The sequence below is a fragment of the Hirundo rustica genome, chromosome 19 (genome assembly GCF_015227805.2).
Source record: "Hirundo rustica isolate bHirRus1 chromosome 19, bHirRus1.pri.v3, whole genome shotgun sequence".
In the NCBI taxonomy this organism is placed as follows: Eukaryota; Metazoa; Chordata; class Aves; order Passeriformes; family Hirundinidae; genus Hirundo; species Hirundo rustica.
Window position 1 is genome coordinate 6051015 of NC_053468.1, and position 20005 is coordinate 6071019.

The 20005-nt window shown below is 58.1% G+C and overlaps 1 protein-coding gene across 1 annotated transcript; it reads right to left on the reverse strand.

The window, feature by feature from the left end:
* Positions 1-3842: 3842 nt before the first annotated feature.
* On the reverse strand, positions 3843-13032 carry SSC4D (scavenger receptor cysteine rich family member with 4 domains). The gene is made up of 9 exons (XM_040082826.1): positions 12969-13032; positions 10066-10101; positions 8934-9239; positions 7910-7981; positions 7275-7589; positions 6471-6551; positions 6180-6254; positions 5040-5493; positions 3843-4215 (listed from the first exon to the last, which is right to left on the reverse strand). Exons 1-9 carry the CDS (start codon positions 13012-13014, stop codon positions 3843-3845), a joined length of 1758 nt encoding a protein of 585 aa, XP_039938760.1. The 5' UTR covers positions 13015-13032.
* Positions 13033-20005: the final 6973 nt, after the last annotated feature.

Sequence of the window (20005 nt, forward strand, 5' to 3'; positions counted from 1 at the left end):
GGTGTCCACATTCCCGGGACCTCTGACTGTAGGGGTTGGGGCACGCTGCCCCTGGTGGGGGGCAAACCTCGGCGTCCCCACGGGGTAAGGAATGTCCCTCCAGCCAGGGCAGCCGGGTTCCTGCAGCTCCCCGCGGGTGTCAAGGGGTGAGCCGGGACCACGCTCCCCGTGTCCCCCAGGGAAACTGAGGCACGTAGTGGGGGATGCAGAGGCGGCAAGGAGGGCACGGTGAGCCGGGGGGACACGGTGAGCTGGAGAACGGAGCAGAGCCCAAGGTGACCCAGGTGGTGCCGGGCGTGCAGAGCCAGGGATGCTCCCGGCCCAGGGCTGCCTCCGGCACTGACTCACCCTGCACCGGATAGCGCCCAGCTCCTCCGGTTACAGGCACAGACGGGATTGCCTTAACGGGGCACGGCGGTGGCGGGGCTGGCCCAGGCCGGGAAGGGCACCCCTGGCACCGGGCACTGACCCACGGGCCCCTCCTGCCGTCCCTGCGGCCTCCCCCCGCAAGCGGGGCATCTCCTGCACGCCCCAGCCAGAAGCGCTGCTTGTGCTGGTCCCGGAATGGATTGCACATCCCTCGCAGCACAGCTGGGGGGAGATTTAATCGTCAGTGTCCCCTCACCTGCCCCAGTTCCCGGGCAGCAGAGCTCCTGAGCCCCACACCAGCGCCCAGCCAGAGGCCAGCTTATTATTCTAGAACGTGGCAAAATAATTAAAGCCTCCTCCATTTCCCCTTGCTCATTTGTGCTCCTTCAGCCTGGATTAATGGGTCTCTTCTCCCCAGCACAGACTCATTGCTTATTCCTAATAGCCCATAAATCCCAGCCTCAAAATAACCCCAGCTTTTGCCTGGACCTGCTGAAATATTTATTCTCTCCTCCCTGCTACCCCCCACGCCATCCCCTCTCCAGGGACGGGGAGAGGAACTAATCGATGACATCGACCGGTGTGGAGCTGCAGCTGCTCTGGGCGCCGGGAAACAGCTGACGTCGGCAAGAGGATGGGAGCTGGGCAGGAACTCGGCTTATCCCGGCTCCCACGCTGCCGCTGCAGCCTGGCTCTGGTCCCGTGGTGGGATGCACTCGCACCCTTGGTACCCCCTGCGCTGCTACCCTGCTCCAGAGCATCCTCTGTGCTGCCACCGAGCCCCAGAGCATCCCCTGTGCTGCTACGGAGCCCCAGAGCATCCCCTGTGCTGCCACCGAGCCCCAGAGCATCCCCTGTGCTGCTACGGAGCCCCAGAGCATCCCCTGTGCTGCCACCGAGCCCCAGAGCATCCCCTGTGCTGCCACCGAGCCCCAGAGCATCCCCTGTGCTGCTACCGAGCTCCAGAAAATCCCCTGTGCTGCCACCGAGCCCCGGAGCATTCCCTGTGCTGTTACTGATCTCCAGAGCATCCCCGGTGCTGTTATTGCGCTCCAGAGCATTCCCTGTGCTGCTGCTTAGCCCCAGGGCATCCCCTGTGCTGCTACCCTGCTGCAGAGCCAGGGCATCCATCCTCCATCCCCCTGTTCCTTGTCCCAGGGCATCCCCTCGCTGGTACCCTGCTCCCACCCTCCTGCCACTCGCTGCTCCCAGAGGAACAGGAGATGATGCCCAGCTTGGCTGTGGAGTGTCTGGGGGGATCCCTGTGGATCCCAGCCCATTCCAGGCTGGCTGCAGGAGAAAAGGCTGGAAGATGAGGGAGGCAGCTGCTGCCTTTCCTGGCTGGAAACCCTTTGCTTGCCGGATCATTGTTTGTGAGAGGTCCAGGATACCAGGACCTGCTCTTCCCAGCTCAAATCCAAGAGGAGCAGGATGTGTTGTAACACCAAAAACCAGCCCAGCGTTGCCAGGTCAAGGCACAATCCCCAGGAAAAACAGGGAAAACCCACCCAGCCTTTCTTCCCTTCATCCCTGTGACACCCCAAGAGGCTGCAGCTTCCAGAGCAGCTCCTGGCCACCAGCCCCACTCCCATAGCCACAGGGAGAGGAGCTGGAGGAGCCCACAGCGCCCTGTGACCCATCCCCAGCTGGCCTGGGAGCTGCTGGGGACAGCTCTGTCCCCGTCCTGCTCCCAGCAGGACCCAGGTGTTGCCCAGCTGTCCTGGAGGCAGGAGGCAAGCCGGGAAGTGAGGGGGCAGTGGAGCATGGAGGAGCACAGGGAAAGGAGGATTTTGTTCACACACCACCTCCCTGCCCTCTCCCAGGCCCTCAGCAAGCCCTTGTCCAACTGCCTGGAAGATGCTTCTATGTCTCAGTTTCCTCACTGATGGAAAGCTGAGATCAAGATACCGGGAAAGTTCTGTCCGTGGGGAGTGGAAGAGAAGCAGCCAACAGGAGCCTGAGCATGGGGCCAGGGCCACCCCACAGCTCACCTGGCTGCCAAATCCCACTGGGAACAAACCCAAAGCTGCCCTGAGCCCGGTGGGCATCGGGGTTGTACCCCCGGAGCTGGGCTGGGGAAAGGTCCAAGCTGAGCTCTCAGCTGGGTGGGAATTAAAGGCTGCCTGAGGGTCAGCCAGGGATTTGAGCCAGTTTTTGGCAGCAAGAACTGAGCTCTCTCCTCCGGGTTTGGGGTCATCCCTTCTTCTCCAGGTGTTTGCTTTTACCCAGGGCTTTGAGGGGGTGAAGAAAAACAAGTCAGCTCTCAGGGCACTTTCAAAGGGCTTTTATGTATTCACAAAAACACACTCAAACACACGTAAGAAAAAAAAAAAATGGGAAAACCAAAAATACCCAACCTAGGAATTTGTTCTTATCAACAAAGGAATTGCACAAACAGATGAGTGAGCTCTGTGCCACTGCATGAGCCCTTCCCCACCCTTGAACCCCATCCATGAGAACACGGAGATCATCTTCCCAGTGTCCCAGCAGGAATCAAACACTTGGTGGTGAAGGTGACCGGTGCTGCAGGCTGGGTCTTCCCACCTGAGCTGGGAGGAAAGGAGCCTTTATACCCCAAAGGCACAGCACTGGGGAAGGAGCAGGCTCCTGGGTCCCTTTCCTTGCTCTGGGAAGGGATTTGGGGTCTTCCCTGTGGTTTTCCATCTGCTTGTGTCCTGTCTGCCAGCTCCCTGCCTGCCCTGGGCACCTCGGAGCGTGGAGCTTTTGGGACAGAGCAGCCAAAGCCGGCACGTTTGTATGGCACAGGATGGAGGATGGGGGGACTGCAGGGAGCCCCATCCTTTCCCACTCCCCAGGAGGTTTTTTTTTGGCATGGTCTGTCTGTGCTGAAGCCCCCCAGGAAGGGAAATCTCATCTGAGCTCTCCTAAACCCCACAGGGTTTGAGGAAGGAACAGGTGAGACGGGCGCAAGGATTGCAGATGGCGTGAGATCCAACCCCTGCATTTCTGCTGCATGGAAATGGGGGAGGAATCGGTATTTCTGATGCCAAAACAGGAGGGAAAAGCTGGTAATGGGATTGCTGGAGGGCTTGCAAAGCAAATTGCAGAACTACAGTAACTCACTGCAGAGCTACTGGAGCATCCTGGGGTGAGTTCAGCCCCCTTTTTACATTTTCTGAGTATAATTTAACATCATTTTCACAGCAGAAAATCCATTCTTCTCTCCTCATCCCTTAAAAGAAATGGCTGAAACCAACCAGATTTCACACCAGAAGCAGTTTTGTTTTTCCAAGGGGCAGTCTGGGGGTGGAGGGGGGGGAAAGCTTCAGCCTCTATTTCAGGAGCTGAGGAAAACCCAGTCCTTACCCAACTCCTCCCATCCTCAGAGCCCAAAACATCCACAGGACCAGTGCGGGGAGCGCGTCCAGACCAGCACCAAGGGTTCAGCCCCTCTCTGTGGCATTGCCACCAGCTCCCCAGAGCATCTCCGTCCCTCCTTACCTGCGGGAGGGTCATAGGGTGTCGCAGGCAGCGCCGGCATCCTCGGAGTGGTCGCAGTTGTGGACGTCCCAGCGGATGTGGGAGCAGCGCAGCAGCGAGGGCTCGTGGCCCTTGCACTTGAGGTTGTCGAGGAAGATGTAGCCGGTGCCTTGGCCGTAGCGTGCCTCCCCCCAGGCTGCCACGGCGCGGCCGCAGCCCAGCTGCCTGCACACCACCTTGGCGTCCCGCAGGTCCCAGGCGTCGTCGCACACCGTGCCCCACTGCGACAGGTAGAACATCTCCACGCGCCCCTCGCACCGGTGGCTGCCGTTCACCAGGCGCAGGGAGCCTGTGGAGGGCAGGGGGTGAGGCAGTCCCTGCCCGGGCCCGCCCCGCCTGCCCTGGCTTCAGCCCAGAGCTCCCCTGTGGGAACTTTGCGCAGCCAGGAGCAGGGGGGTGACCTGCCAGAGGTGGGGGCGACCCTCGGAGAGTCGTGGTGGATGTTAAGTTGGAGGAACAGACAATCGCCTTTGGTCCATCACCCCTTTTCCCCACCCTGAGGTCCATCACCTCTGCCTGAACCAGCCTTGGGGACACCAGGAGAGACTTAACAGTGCCATCAGTATTTCCCCTCCTGTGGGCCGCTCCAGGCACCGCCAGATCTTGTGCCTGTGCCTCAGCCACTTGTTTTTCCACCCTGTGCCAGCATGGAGCATCCCCAGGGTGTGGCACTGTGTCCCCAGGGTGTGTCACTGTGTCCCCAGGTGTGGCACCGTGTCCCCAGGTGACAACCCCGTACTTACCCTCCTTGGGACGAGTCGGGGACAACGTGGTGGTCGTAGCAGTGGCTTCTTGGAAATGGTCTTCAGTGTCATCAGCACCTGATGGGGGAGAGGTGGGACAAGTGACTCAAGGCACAGGGTCGGGTGAGAGCCCCCCCAGCAGCGGTGTGGGGTGGCAGGGGATGGCTGCAGGGATGTGGGGCGGGATGTGCAGCCACCCTGCACAAATGGGGACCAGAGGGAATGCCACACTCCAGCCATCACCCACACCACGGCACCGACCGCCACTGCAGTCCCCACGTGCAGGAGAAACCCCGGGGCGTGAGGACTCCTTCTTCACCCACAGCCCCATTTCCCACGGCCAACCTGAGCCGACACCCCCCTACATCCATCGCCTTTCCCACCCGGCTGCGCTTCACCGGAGACCCGCAGACCCCCGGCCCGCACCTCCCGCTCTCACCTCGGCAGATGACCCCGGCGTCCTCGTGGTGGCCGCAGTTGTGCTGTCCCCAGCCCAGGTGGAAGCAGTCGGCCAGGCGCTCCTCGCCGCCGCCGCAGCCCACGTTGTCCAGCAGCACGGGCCCGCTGCCGTAGCCGAAGGAGCCCAGCACGGTGGCGGCGAGGGCGGTGCCGCAGCCCAGCTGCCGGCAAACCACCTGGGCGTCGGGGAAGTCCCAGTCGTCGTCGCAGACGGTGCCCCACGTGCCGCGGTGCCGCACCTCCACCCGCCCGCGGCACGTCCCGTTCCCGTTCGCCAGCCGCAAGCCGCCACCTGCGGGGCGCGACGCCGGGGGGGAGCCGGGGCTCCGCGGGGCGCCCCGCGTCCCCTGCTGACCCTCCAAGGGCGTGGGGTGAGCCCTCGGGTTCTGGGGTAACCCCTGGGGAGCGTGGGTGCAACACCCTGGGGATGCGGGGTGAACCCCTGTGTGCCTGGGGCTCTGGGGTAACCCCTGGGGAGCGTGGGTGCAACACCCTGGGGATGCGGGGTGAACCCCTGTGTGCTCGGGGTTCTGGGGTAGCCCCTGGGGAGCGTGGGTGCAATCCCCTGGGGATGCGGGGTGAACCCCTGTGTGCCCGGGGCTCTGGGGTAGCCCCTGGGGAGCGTGGGGTGACCGCAGGGATGTCAGCGGAGCCCCTGGGGGCACAGGGTGAGTCCTGGGGATGTGGGGTGGCACTGGGTACCTGGGGTGATTCCCAAGCAGCACGGGGTGAACGCTGTGGGCATGGAGCAGCCCCTGGAGATGTGGGGTGAACCTTTGAGCATCACGGGGTGAACACCCTGTGAGCTTGGAGTAAACCCTGGGGATGTGGGGTGAGCTCTGGGGGTGTGGGATAATTCCTGGGGCATGGCTTGGGCACTTGGGACATGGGATGACCTTTGGGCACATGGAAGGAGCCCTGGGGATGTGGTGTGAGCCCCGGGGGTGTGGGATAATTCCTGGGGCATGGCTTGGGCACTTGGGACATGGGATGACCTCTGGGCACATGGAAGGAGCCCTGGGGGCGTGGGGTGAGCCCTGGGGATGTGGAGTGACTCCCACAGGGACGTGGAGCCCCGTGCAGGACTGGCAGCAGCCGCACACTTACTTTCCTGCTCGATGGTCAGCAGCGTGGTGGTGACCACCTCGGTGGCCTGAGAGGGCTGCTCCCTGCTGTCTGTCACTGCTGGGACAAGCGTGGGGACGTGTGGGCACTGGGGGCTCCAGATCCAGCTCCAGCCGGCGCCAGAGCCCACCAGCACCATGGCCCTGCCCCGGGCAGTGTCACCCCCCGAGCTGCACCCGCGCACGGCAGGACCCCAGGGTGGCCAGGCTGGGTCACAAGGGGACACAGAGGTCACAGCCTGCCCCCACAGATGGCCGAGTGCCAACCTCCTACCTGTGGCCGTGGCCGTGAGCGTCTCCTCGGAGTCCATGGCCACCGAGGTGGTGAATGATGTGAGGGTGGATGTGTCCAGCCCTGTGGTGACACAGAGGGATAGAGGTGACGCCCGGGAGATTTATCATCAGGATTCATTGCCTTTTCTGCTTCATTATCCCCTGCCCCTCTGAGCAAGGTCTGGGCACGGTGGTGCCATGGACGCTGCGCCCACCGGAGGTGCCAGAGGGGATGGGGATGTTTAGGAGGGAAAGGACCAGCCTGGAAAAATTGTCCATTTTGTCCTACATCATCCCCTTTGTCCATTAATTGTGGGAAAGGGAAAGCACTGGCACTTACTGCTCCCGTCGTTAGCCATGATAATGAGGGAATTCAGGGGGATTATTAACATTATAAACAGTAATCAGTGGAGAATGGCAGGAATACATCATTTCAGGAGGGGAAGGGGAGGCAGGCTGGGCCTGGCACCCTGCCCGGCCCCTGGCAGCCGCTCCCTCCTTCCGGACACGGGCAGCTTGTTTTCCAGGCAGCAGAGCAGGGAAATGGCAGAGGGAAATGGCAGGATGGCAGATGCATTTCCCCTGCAAATCACCACCCCGGCTGTGCTCCGGGCTCTTGGCGTGGGGTTGTTGCTCCGGAGCACCAGGATGAGGGCGGATAAGGAGCAAGGGGTGCTCCCACGGCGCGGAGCCCAGCCCCTGCCCAGCCTTGGGCATCTCAGCATCTCCCTGAGGCCATTCCTGCCTGGAGAACAGGATGTCCCGGGGTTTTTTCCCACCCTGAGGGAGCTGCCCTGCCCGGTACCCGCGCAGATGACCCCGGCATCCTCGTGGTGGCCGCAGTTATGGATGCCCCAGCCGAGGCTGTAGCAGGCGGACAGGAAGGGCTCGCTGCCGTCGCAATTGACGTTGTCCAGGAGGATACGTCCTGTTCCGTAGCCAAAATAGGCATTGCTCTTGTAATCCAGGGCTTGCCCACAGCCCAGCTGCTTGCAGACCACGCTGGCGTCGCTCAGGCCCCAGTCGTCGTCGCAGACGGTGCCCCAGTTCCCGCGGTAGAAGATCTCCACCCGGCCCTGGCAGGTGTCGGGGCCGCTCACCAGGCGGATGCTGCCGTCACCTGGAGGGCGGCGGCGTGAGGTGAGAAGGATGTGGTGGTGTCCCCGCACGTGGCACGGCGATGCCACCGTGCCCGCACCCTGCCGTGCCCGCGATGGCAAAGGAAACGAGTGAGAAAGAGCGGGGAAGGGGCGAAGCTTTAGGGCAACGGGGCTGGGGAACCTCGGGAACCTCTGGGATAGGGTGTGGCATGGCCAGCACAGTGATGGGGTCTGGGGTCTGCACCCCAGGGCTGGAGGGTTGGGAGGGGCAGCAGGTGACGGCAGGGGACACTGCGCTCAGGCAGGATGTCCCCCCTGCAATGACAGCTGAGCTGCTTACTTTCCCCGTCCTGTACCGAGGCCGTGAGGGTCCTGCTGGTCGGTCCTTCGCTGACTTGCGTGGGTGAGAACTCTGCGAAGGGAAGCAGAGAGGTGGCACCTGCTGCTGCTGCTCCACCTCCAAGCTGGAGGGATCCTTCCCGCCCCACTGCTCCAGGAGGGTCTGCACCAAACCAGCCCCGGCTGGAAACAGAGGGGTTTTCAGCCGCACCACCCTGCCCAGAGATCTCTGCCAACACCTCCGGCCTCTCTTCTGCCCTCAGACCCAGCTCCCCACCTCCTTTTTTACTCTTTCTGCCTCTTCTCTCCAACAATGCTATGATTCAGTTTCCTGCTCAGTCCACAACTTCTGTTCTCTGGTTGCTGTTGGCACAACCTACCCGCCAACCCCGCATCCCTGCCTTCCCATCCCTCCTTTCCCAAGCCCTGCTTCTGCAGGGGATCCACGGAGCAGCTGCTCCAGGTCTGCACAGCCTCGCTTTCACAGCTCACTGATGCCTGGCTGATGAGCAAACCTTGCACGGCGAGGCAGGGACGTGTGTGGGGTACGTAAGGGTCGCCACGGAGCCGTTCCACTTTCCCTTGCCAAGTTCAAACACTTTCCACTGCTTTTCTCACCTTTAGGAACATCTCCTACCGAGAAGCTCGGCAATTTAAAGCAACACAAGTCAAAAGGGGGAAGAGCAGTTGGGCAGCGACTGACTGCGAGGCAGGAGCGTGGGCGGGCATGTGCTCTTTCCCCAGGGATCATACCGGAGAGGGCGCAAAGTCCCTGAGCTGGGAGTGACAAGGAACACAAAACAGGCTGGTCCCCTTATGGAGCACCAGCCCCTGGAGCTGGGAGGTGACCTGGATTGAGGAGAGGGGTGAAAGGAGGGTGCAGAGGATGTTTGGCCGACCCAGGTCAGAGGAACAGGCTCTGAGTTCAGACTCTGGGGCTCCACCAAGGCCCCTGCCGCCCCCAAGTCTTGCACTCCACAGGAACCCCCAGCTCTCCTTGCCCCCAAGGAACCCAACCTCGTTACCGTTGCACACGACAGCCACATCCTCGTAGTGGTAGCAGTTGTGGATGCCCCAGCCGTGGCTCCAGCACTCGCTCAGGGCCGCCTCCCAGCCCTTGCAGTCCACGTTGTCCAGGAAGATGGGCCCGCTCCCCTGGCCGAAGGTCATGGCGGCCGGGAGGGTGATGGCACGGCCGCAGCCCAGCTGGCGACACACCACGTTGGCATCCACGATGTCCCAGTCGTCATCACACACCGTCCCCCAGGAGCCGTTGTAGAGGATCTCCACTCGCCCCTGGCACCGGCTGGGCCCGTTGGCGAGACGGATGTCTGGGAACAGAGAGGTCCTTCAGCAAGCCGTGGGGAGCAAATCTACATCAAACTCCTGCTCCTTGGATAAAATCCTGCCCCTTCTCCGTAGCACAACGCGGGTGTTGGCTTGGTGCTGCCCACCTGCTGGTGGGACACGGGCTCCCCATCTTCTGCTGGCAGCAGCGGCTGCGGAGACACAGCGCATCTCAACCAGGGAAGGAGATGCACCATCACCAAGGTCAGGCTGGATGGGGCTTTGGTCTAGTGGAAGGTGTCCCTGGCCATGAGATGGTTTTTAAGGTCCCTTCCAAGCCAAGCCATTCTGTGGCCCTGTGGTGCTCCCGTCATCTCTCCCGCCGATGGGCAAAAACCCAGCGGGAGAAGGGAAAAGCAGACACGTGGCACCACACGTTGACTTACAATAGGTGACGAGATGCAATTAGCAAATTCTTATTGGCCTCAGTGAATGCATCCGGAGCTGATCCCACATGGGAGATGGTGGGATGGAGAGGATCTCCCAAGCTGTTGCCCACGGGGAGCAGGCGTGGTGTTGCCCGGGGTCTACCACACCAAGGGAATTATTTATTTGTGCATGATGCATGGAACAGGGACAGGCACTCAGCAGGAGGTGGCAAAATTCTCCTCTCAGGATAATTGGCAAAACTGAGATAATAAAGAATCTTTATTTCCTTTCTGTAAAAGGAGTTTAGCTTCTTGCTGCTCTTCATTCCAAACCAATATCTTCCCTTTTTCAAATTCCCCAAATCCCTTCTTTTACCTAAAAATGCATTTTTTCAACAGCAAAACTTCTTGGAGAAAAGTGACTTTAAGAGAAGAATCTCACCTGGGAATGGCAACAGCTCTGGCTCAGAGGTGGTGCCTGCAAGGGAGGAGAGAGAGGATCAGCTCTCCCCAGAGAGGAGGAGGGGACCAGCTTGGAGAGTGATGGCAGCAGGGATGGGATGGGTGTGGTGGGGACAGGCAGGACCCAGCAGCCCTTGGACCCTTCCCTTTCCTGCAAAGTCCTGGTGTTTGTAGGGGAAAAATGAACACCCTTCCCCAGGGCATCACTTCACCTGCTTCACAGGTGGGGAAACTGAGGCAGCATACTGAGTGACTGTGACTCTGGTGGGACCGTGCTTGGAGCACGAGGTGACACATGTGTGACCCTGATGAGCCCAGTGGCCAGCAGAAGCCACTCCCTGACCTTGGGCCAGGTCTTGGGGACCTCTTTGTCCATCCCTGGCTCCATTGCTGCCTTGCTGTGGGCCCTGGGCAGCTCCTGCATCCTCCTGCCCCATCACTCCCACGGAAAATTTGGGTGGTGAGATGGGAAAAAGGAAAATCAATCCTGCCCAGCTCGAGAAACCCACTGGAGATCTCCTGATGGAAGATGCTGCACCCTATGTGCATTTTAATTTTTTTTTATTTATTTTCCCAACAAAATCCGTTTTTGGGAAGCTCCATAATTACATGCAAGTACCAACGCACCCTGATGGGGTGCAGCCACCTTAGGGGGTGAACAAGCCTCATCCAGAGGGAGGTGAGAACTTGAAGTACGCAGGATGTATCCTCAACTTTGGACCCCCCTCCCACAGCTGGGCGTTATTTGGGCACAAAATCCCTCTCAGCCCCAGTGCTGAGTGATCTGGGATCCTCCCTGGAATGCTGCCAGCATGGGTCACTGAGGGCTCCAGCTTGTCCAGGAGGTCACAGCAACAGGATCATGATGCCCTGGGGTTGGGGATGGGGATAGGTGGCTTGACCTCGTAGACATCCCAATCCACGAGCATTTGTCCGGTGCTGGAGCCCAGCACAGACCTCCTTGGGCATCCCAGGTATCCTGTGCTTGAGGATACCTCTCCCATGGGTGACACCTTCCAAAATCCTTCCAAACCTGGTGGAAGGTGTCGCTGCCCACGGCAGGGGGTTTTGGAACGAGATTAGCTTTAAGGTCGCTTCCGACCCAAACCATCCCGTGATTCTATGGTGCCTCCCTGCTAATTACAGCACCCAAGGACTGATCAACGCCCGTGGTGCCTCCGTGGCCTCTTTTCCTCCCGCTGCCCCCGACCAGCCCTGTCCTGCTCCACGCTCAGCCTACGAGCAGTGACGTGGAGGTCAATCCCAGCCGCTCCGGAGGCGGATGTCGCCACGGTGAGAAGCAGCGTGAACCTGGGGGGACAGCGGAGCAGATGAACCCACCTCCCTTTTCCTCGCTAGGACGTTGCCTGGGAGACCATTAAGTCAGCCAGAAATCGGGGCTGTCAAAGAAAGACCCAGAAGCCCCAAGAGAAAGGAGGATAAGGCGACTGTCTGGCTGTATCCATGACTTAGCAGGGGTGCTGGGATGAGCAGCAGCAGCTGGGGAGCTCCAGAGAGGTCAGTGCTCCTGCCCTACCCAGCTGGACCAGGCATGGAAAGGGATGCTGTGATTCCAGCAGGAATTGGGGATTACACAGCTGAGACCACACAGGAGCACAGAGGCTCTGCAGGAGAGGACAGGGGAGGATGCAGCAGCCCCGTGGGCTGGACTACAGGGTAGAGGCAATGCAGCTCACCCCTGCACCAAAAATGGGGAGACGCAGGGGTTTCCAGGAAGAGTGTTTGATCCCGGTGTGTATTGATTTTTAACACCTAGTCCACTCCAGTGCCGAAAAAGCGGTGGATAAAAAGGACATTGATAAATATTCATCTCCCTTTAAGTCAAAATCAAAGCTCTGAAATATTCATTTAAGAGCATCCTCCAGCAAAGTCAGGAGAGATCTGAAAAGAATATGCCTGGTTTGTCTACAATAATGAGGAACCAGGGGGAAACTGTCTTTTTTGAGAGGAGATTGAGCCCTCCATGTTCCTCTGATCCAGCTCCACAAAGCCGAAAGAAAAAGAGAAACCGCTCGAGCAAACACCTCTGCTAAACAAAACCACCGAGAGGGAGGACAAATCGCCCTTCGTTAGCGACCAATCTGTGCCCGTTAATGAAGAGAACCAGGAGAGCCAGGGGGACAGCGACAGAGCCACCAGGGTCCCCCCAGGGTCCCCACACCCGGAGTGCGGGCACGGATGCTGCCGCAGCATCCTGAGGGGAAGGGGAAGCGCCAGCTGAGGCGGTGGGAAGGTAAAACCCGATTTAACTGAATTAGGATGTCTGACTACACCTGAATTCCCAGTTTTCTGGCTGGCTGTGCCTTGGCACGGGTTTGTCGAGGCAGGGATGCGTTCCCCACCGCCTGGCTGTAATTGCATGGATAGAGTCACACTGGGATAACTGCGCTGCCACAGCACTCGTGTGGACCCACATTCCAGGGTGGGAATGGCTTTTCCCAGCTCTGTTTAAATGCTTCCCATCCTGGCTGGACAGTGAGTAGGGACCCTTATCCTCAGGGGATGGATGCTCATTCCGCAATTTCCTTGGCAGGACTTGTCTCACAGGTCTCGGGGAGCAACTCCAGGAGCATCCCTTGGCCATCAGCACCTTCCCATGGGTGCTGCCCGCTCCGGAGCCCAGCACTGCTCTGTCACCAGCGCTGGCAGCTGCCTGCCACATCCCCCTGCCTGTGCTGAGTGCCAGGCCACGGTGGGACGAAAGAGCTGAACCTGCTCCCTCCATCCCTCCCTGTGCACACTCAGCGCTGTAGGGGTCACCACAATAATCCTGTGGCTGGAGAAAACCTGCCCACAGATCTGAGAGCTGGAGAGGGATCACGAGTGCCCAAAACCCCTCCCGCTGCCCCTGCAGGAGCTCACCGGTGGGGCTGAGGAGGACGAGGAGGATGAGGAGCGTGGCTGGCATCAAGGAGAGAGGCAGCACCTCGATGTCCAGCCTCCTTGTGCAGTGCTGGGTGTCCAGACAGGGACCGAGTGTCATTGCTGCTTGTCAGCCCTCCTGCAGGAGAATTTCCAGAGGACACCTCCCTGAAACATGCGGACAGCAGCGTTAGTGGTGGTGGCCAGGAGAGCCTGTGGTCACCAAGGGCCATGCAGGACCTGTGAACAGGTCCCTCTTCAGTATTTCCCGAAGCAGTGAAAAATAATTCCAGCTGGATTAATTGCTAAAATGCTTGTTAGCAATTTTTTTTTGAGTGGCAAGACGAAGCTGATGGGCCCTATCCCACCTGCGAGATACAACTCAGCAACAGGGAGTGTCAGCAGAAAATGAGGAAGAGATTAAACATCTTAAGATTCCATTTCCCCCTCATTTACTGCTCACTGCCGCAGGGGTGGATTTCCAGCTCTGTCTCACTCGCAGGCTGCCTGGGAGGGGGATGGATGCTGGTCCTGCACCTCTGGGAGCCCAGCCCCACATCCCGCGGTGCCAGCAGCAGCTCTGGCCGCAGCGTGCGCTGGGGGAGCAGTGCCATCGTGAGGATGCTCCCGCTCCAAACCCGGGCTGTCGGGCTCAGCTCAGCGGAGCCCTAAAATTAATCCCTCCAGCCCGCACGGAGCACACGAACTCCTGAAGGGATGCGCAAAGACTGCTGCCGAGCCCGCACGGAGCACACGAACTCCTGAAGGGATGCCCAAAGACTGCTGCCGCTTCAGGCGTCTACCGGTGGTCAGAAACTTGGGAAAGATCATTGAAACCCACGGCGCCAGTGACTAAACCCTCCTTCCCATGGAAACCTCTCATCCAGCCTTTGATGCTCCTGCTTTTCCCATGTGGAGGCATGGGATGAGATCTCCATGTGCTGGCGTCCACCCAGCCAAGGCTCCTCCAGACCACGGGCTGAGGGAGCTCCAGAGCCTCCAGACCAAGGCTCGGGATTCGTTGCCTGCACTAGGGGGAGATGATGGAGGGCCAAAGTGTTTTCTGTGCGCCAGCAAGAGGCGATGGAGGTGCAGGAAGGAGCCCGTGCGGACGGGACGCAGCCCCGTTGCATCTCCCAGATCTCCGCTCGACTCCTGCTGACCAAGCCTCTGGAGGAGACTCACCGGCGGACAGACAGCTCAGTGATGGGGGCTGAAAACCAATCTACTGGCTGAGGTGGTGGCTTTCAATACTCCATTCATCCCTCCCGCAGCAGCGAATAATGTCGCCTTTTGTCCCCCGGGCCCTCCCCTCTCCCCGGCGGGGCAGGGCTGACAGACGGCCCCTCCGCCGCCCTGCCCCGGCCGAACGCCGGCACCGCGTCCTGCTCGCAGGGACGTTGTCATCGCCGGCCACTTTTGTGCCCGAGCCAGCGCGTTCCTGCTCCCTGGCAGGGTGGCAGCGGGCATTAACCACTGCGGTGCTGTGCCACGGCTGACCCCAAAGAGGGAAAACCCTTCCAACCTTTCCTTCTCCGTGCTTTTCCAACCGCTTCTCCATCCTCACCCCGACGCTCAGGATTCAGCTGAAAACTGAACCCCCTTCCTTAAAGCCAGGGGTGTTGGGGCTCTTTCAGGACCCTCACCGATTAAAATCGGCTTTTAAGCCATAATTAGTCATTATGGCACTGTAGCAAAACCCAGCATCCCTTTTAACATCACTCAGGGAAGCTGTGGCTGCCCCTGGATCCCTGGAAGTGTCCAAGGCCAGGCTGGAAGGGGCTTGGAGCACCCTGGGATAGTGGAAGGTGTCCCACGGGACAGGGGGTGGAATGGGATGAGCTTTAAGGTCCTTTCCAGCCCAAACCGTTCCATGATTTTGCGATGATTCTACGATTTGAAGCTGAATGTGGGTTTGTGGAAGTCCCTTCACACCAAGGTTTTCGAGCTGTCGGGTGTCCTGTGAAGCCGCCCCCCACCACGGACACGACGGGAGAAGCAGCAAATCCTCCATCACCCCCATCCTGCACAGCACTGACAGCCAGGGGTGGTACAAAACTCACAGGGGAGGAGCAGGGCTTTAACGTGGGGCACAGAAATCCCTGCTTTCACCCCAAAAAACGCACCACAGCAGACACACAGTGCACAGCCAGTGGAAACTCCCTCCTCCCGCCTGCACACAGGTCCTTTCATCCCTTTTGATCCCCTTCGTACCCCTTGGCCATGGCTGGAGTGAACCCCAGCTCTCTATTGCTTCTTCCACTTTTTAACTATTCAAACAACTTCAGGAGAAACCAGAGTTTTTTCAGCTGCCACCACCCCGCCAGATGATTATTTGTAATTACCACCCTGACCTTAAAAAAAAGCATCATAAATCCACGTACCTGTTTGGTATTTTCTCTCCAGTATAAAGATGGGTGTATCAAATCCCAGAAATATCTGTCCTCTTTCGAAATAAACAAAGGAGCTGGCTAGTTAGTTATAAAATATTAAAAAAATAACACTTGAAATTAATATTCCTGGTAAGATGTGATGGGGATAAGGCAGGAATTTTTTTCTTCAGGTGAGATCTTGCTCAGTAAATTTAAAAAAAAGAAATTAAAAAGGGGGAAGAAAATGGATCTCATCCATCAACGGAACAGCTCCAGCCTGTCATCTCTTCGCACTTTTGGGGCTGCTGCTGCTGGGTTACGGCAGGATGGCAGCCCTGCAACCCATCCTGGGACAGATCATCCCCAAAGAGAAGGAGAAAGAGAGGGAGCAGGAGAAGGGAGAAGAAAAGGAAGAAGAAGCAGGAGGAGGAGAGAGGGAAGACCGCTAAGGAGACATGGCGCGGAGGGAATGGCTCGGGTTTCAGGGAGGCAGGCAGGGACACATCCTTAAATTGGGTGCTGGCAGAGCCTGGGTTACGCCTCGAGGGGAAGGAAGAAGCTTTTTCAGAGGATTTGGGCTTTTCAGCTCCTTCCCACCTCCCTCCTCGGCTGTCTGAGTGCCCACCTGGAGAGGAAGTCAGCAATAACCATCTGGCTGGAAATACTTCTGCCGGTGCCTGAGCCAGCGCCGGGATGCAGCAGGAGGGAATGGTTCTGACCTCCTTCCCTGTCTGGGGGACTTGGAGACCTGTTCCTTGGGCAAACCATGGTCTTCCCCGCCTGTTCCTAGGCAAGAAATCACCTTCAGAGGTCCCTTTTTACGGGATTTTTCCTGTCTGACCATCCAAGGCATCTCTGCTGAGGACATTGGAGGGACCTGACCTACCCTTGTGCCCTCAGCCTGTGGTGAGGGATGTCCTGTGGCTGGAAACCTTCCCCATCCGCCTCCACCACCTCCTGCTCTACACATTCACGTTGTCTCCTTCTGCTCCCGATCTCTTTGTTTTAAAAACAATTGTGTATATTTAATAATTTTAACTATTACAGTCTTTTAACCATTTTAACTGTCGTTGCAAGTAAAAGTCAGATAATATAAGACTCTTGGGTCTCAGCAGCCTTGAAGACCACAGGAAAGGAACCTCCAAACTTACTGGGCTTCCCAGCCTTATGAGTTCTTAAGTTCCCCAGCAATTTTAGGAGCCTGGTGTGCTTTTGGCTTTGAACAAGTTGATTTTACGAGCCACAGGATTCCTGCCCTCGTTCTCACAGGAGGCAGAATTCACCTTGTGGCTCTTGCTGCTGGATTTTTCACTTGCTCCTATGCAAAGCCCAGACCTCTAAACACCCTAAAAAGCCTGGGTTTTGTATTTTAACTCTGCACAAAGCCAGCTCTGCCTACGACTGTCACCAATTGCCTCTGCTGTTCCTTTCTTGCGGGGATTTAGTATTTAGCAATTAGGCACTTTTATTTCCCGGCAGCAGCAAAGTTCTAATTAACCAGATCATGAGCACAAGTTTCAAAGGTGCCTTTTAAGTCTGTTTTGCCTAAACTTTGACAAACTCCCCACTGTCCTGGCTGCCTGCCAGGCCCAAGGACTGGGAATCGTCAGCTCCAGCATCAATCCACATCCAGGTTTCGCAGACCAGGAGCATAATGTGGACATGCAGGGATAAGGTGCTCTCCACCCTGTCCAGGATTTCTCTGGGTGCTTGGGGCAGCATCTCAGCCTTCTTCCATGTCTACATCGTTCCTGCATGTGCTTTGAGTGGCTTGGCAGTATCAGGCTAGGGGATTACGCTGCTCTGAGGGAAAGAAAACACAGTCAGCCTTATTCAGGGAGCAGCCACAACACAAGAAAGGCTAATTATAAAATTCCACAGGACAGCAAGGCTGTTCTCTTGTGTGCCAGGGAAAAAAAAAGAAGTTCTTTTTGTGCTTCTTGATGGTCCTGTTGCTTAGTCAGGCAGGGACACTCCGGGACACTCTGGGACACTCCAGGGATGCTCATGGAGGAGAAGCTTCTCAGGGCCACCCCCACATCCACTCAGCAGGTGCCACATGCCACGAGCAGCATCTGCCACAGCTTCCTATGGCAGTGGGTGGCATCTCCAGCAGACCTCTTTTCTGGCAGCAGTTTGGCTACGCTGGAAACTGGGAGAAACAAGTGGCTCACGAAACTGCAGAAATTACAAGGCCTCCAGATTAAAAAACCAAAACTAAAACCCCAAACTGAAACCAAAACTAAAAATCCAAATCGATTTCCCTTTTCGATCATTTGGGAAAATGCAGAGAGGAGAGATAAACTCATTTGTCCAGGCTATACCATGGCCAGGAAATGAATTGGGGGTGTAAAGAAGGTCCTGGTGTTGTTTGAAAGAGCCATAAGCTGAAACAAAAGGCATCTTCTTGCTGCCAGGCGGGAAACACAGAGCAAAAAACACCAATTGCTGTTTCAAGCCTTAGCCGATGTGTAAAGAATGATAGGGTTCCCCTGCTGATTGCTGTGCTAAATCACCGGGTATTTAGGGGGCTCCTGCTGCTGCTTTCACTTTGAGAAGCACCGGCACGAAAAATGCGGCATCTACAGCAAGATGGAGCCTCCCTTCCTCCTCTCCTCTCCTCTCCTCTCCTCTCCTCTCCTCTCCTCTCCTCTCCTCTCCTCTCTCTCCTCTCCTCTCCTCTCCTCTCCTCTCCTCTCCTCTCCTCTCCCTCCTCTCCTCTCCTCTCCTCTCCTCTCCTCTCCTCCTCTCCTCTCCTCTCCTCTCCTCCTCCTCTCCTCTCCTCTCCTCTCCTCTCCTCTCCTCTCCTCTCCTCTCCTCTCCTCTCCTCTCCTCTCCTCTCGCTCCAGGGCACTGCCAGTGATGGGATCCCGCAGTGTGGGATCCGGGGAGCTCTCAGCCCCAAACCAGCCTGTGTCCAGCAGCCTTTGAAGAAAGGAAAGATGTAAATCCAGTACAAGACCATTTTGGTTCCCTGTCCTAACGTCGAGCCCCGTCTCGGTGCAGCTTGGAGCTGTGCTCCCAGCACGCCCCTGTGCTATTTGGGAACCGCGAGTTATTTTTAAGGTGTTTTCTAGCACTTTAAAAGTACTGAAGGGACGGCAGGGCTGAGGAGAGAGCGGCGGAAGCCCCCAGAGAGGATCAGCGTTGCTCTAGGCTGCAACAAGCTGGAGCTCGGGGAGAGGGAGCCATCCCCTCCCCAGACAAAATCACCTTTGTTCCTCCCTAATCTGCTTCCTGCCCGCCGTGCCGCAGAAACCACCTCGGGCAGGTGGGAAGGAGCAGCCCAAGGACGCGGTGCTGACAGGAGCCTCTCGGGAGGGCAGCAGACCCACGCCATGGGCTCCGGGGCTGGGCAGGAGCGGATCGCGGCGGGGGAGAGGGGATGGGAAACAGGGACAGTGAGCTTTAGGGTATGTCTGTAACCCCCTTTTCTGCCTGCCATCACCTCTGGGGGTGAAACCTCGCCTGGCAGCAGGATTTTGTGGGACAACAGCCATATATATGTTATATATATATATATATGCAGGTATTTATATAGGTGTGTTTGTTTTTATGACTCGTCCATTGGGACCAGCACTTGCTGGCTTCTCTGCCGTCCCTGGGGAACTGATGCATCCCACTCCTGCTGCAGCATCGCTGCGGTGAGATGGGACTGCTGCAGCCTCAGCGCTTTTAGCTTCACCCCAGAGTCCAGGCTGTGCCAAAGCAGGTGATTGGGAAGCGGTGACCTGTGTGGGGACAGCCAGGCTGACAAGACAGGCGGGGTGGACATCGCTGCCTGCCGCTGCAGGAACCTGCGTGGGGATGGAGAAGCCGTGCCCGAGCCTGACGCTGCATGGATCAGCTTGGGTTGGAAGGGACCCTGAAAGGCTCCTTTGGCTCCGGGAAAGCTCCCGAGGGATGGATCGCTCTCCTTGCCGGCTGCCGCTCGGCGGAGTGTGCGCTAGGTGGCACGCAGCTGCAGGGAGAAGCGCTTGAGACAGCGGGGAGAGGCTTGGATTCGGGAAGGGAGAGGAAAGGGGAAGGCAGAGCGGGATGAGTTCTGCCCCTAATTAGCACTAACGGCGAGGTGAGTGTGGCCAGAGCAGGCGAGACAGGAACACAGCTCGGCTCCAGAGTTTCCTGGCTGGATTTAGCAAAGGATGGAGAGAGCCTTTCGATCGGGTTCGGGATGACGGGAAAAGGAGCAGGGGTTTCCAGTGAGAATGGTAAATTTAGGATTGACAAAGGAAAGAATGAGCTTGATGAGGCCCTGGCATAGGTTGCCCAGAGAAGATATGGATTCTGGAAGTGTTCAAGTTCAGGTTGGGTGGGGGCTTGGAGCTACGTGGGATGGAGGAAGATGTCCCTGCCCATAGCAGGGGCTTGGAACAACCTGGGCTGGACACCTCCAACATAAACTGTTCAAGATTCCACGATTTCCCTGGAGAAGGCAGGCAGTGGAACACAGCGAGCTGAGCTGAGCTCAGGGGGCATCTCCCACTACCAGCAGGGATGAGGATCATGTCCCTGTCAGCAGGTAATTCCCAGGGGCTGGATAGCAAGGTCACCCAGCAGGAGGAGGATGCCCACACCAGATCCACCCCTGCTTTGTCTAGCTGGCCCCTGGCAGGAACCAGCAGCAGCTGCTGCAGAGGAAAATGAAATGAAATTTCACCTATT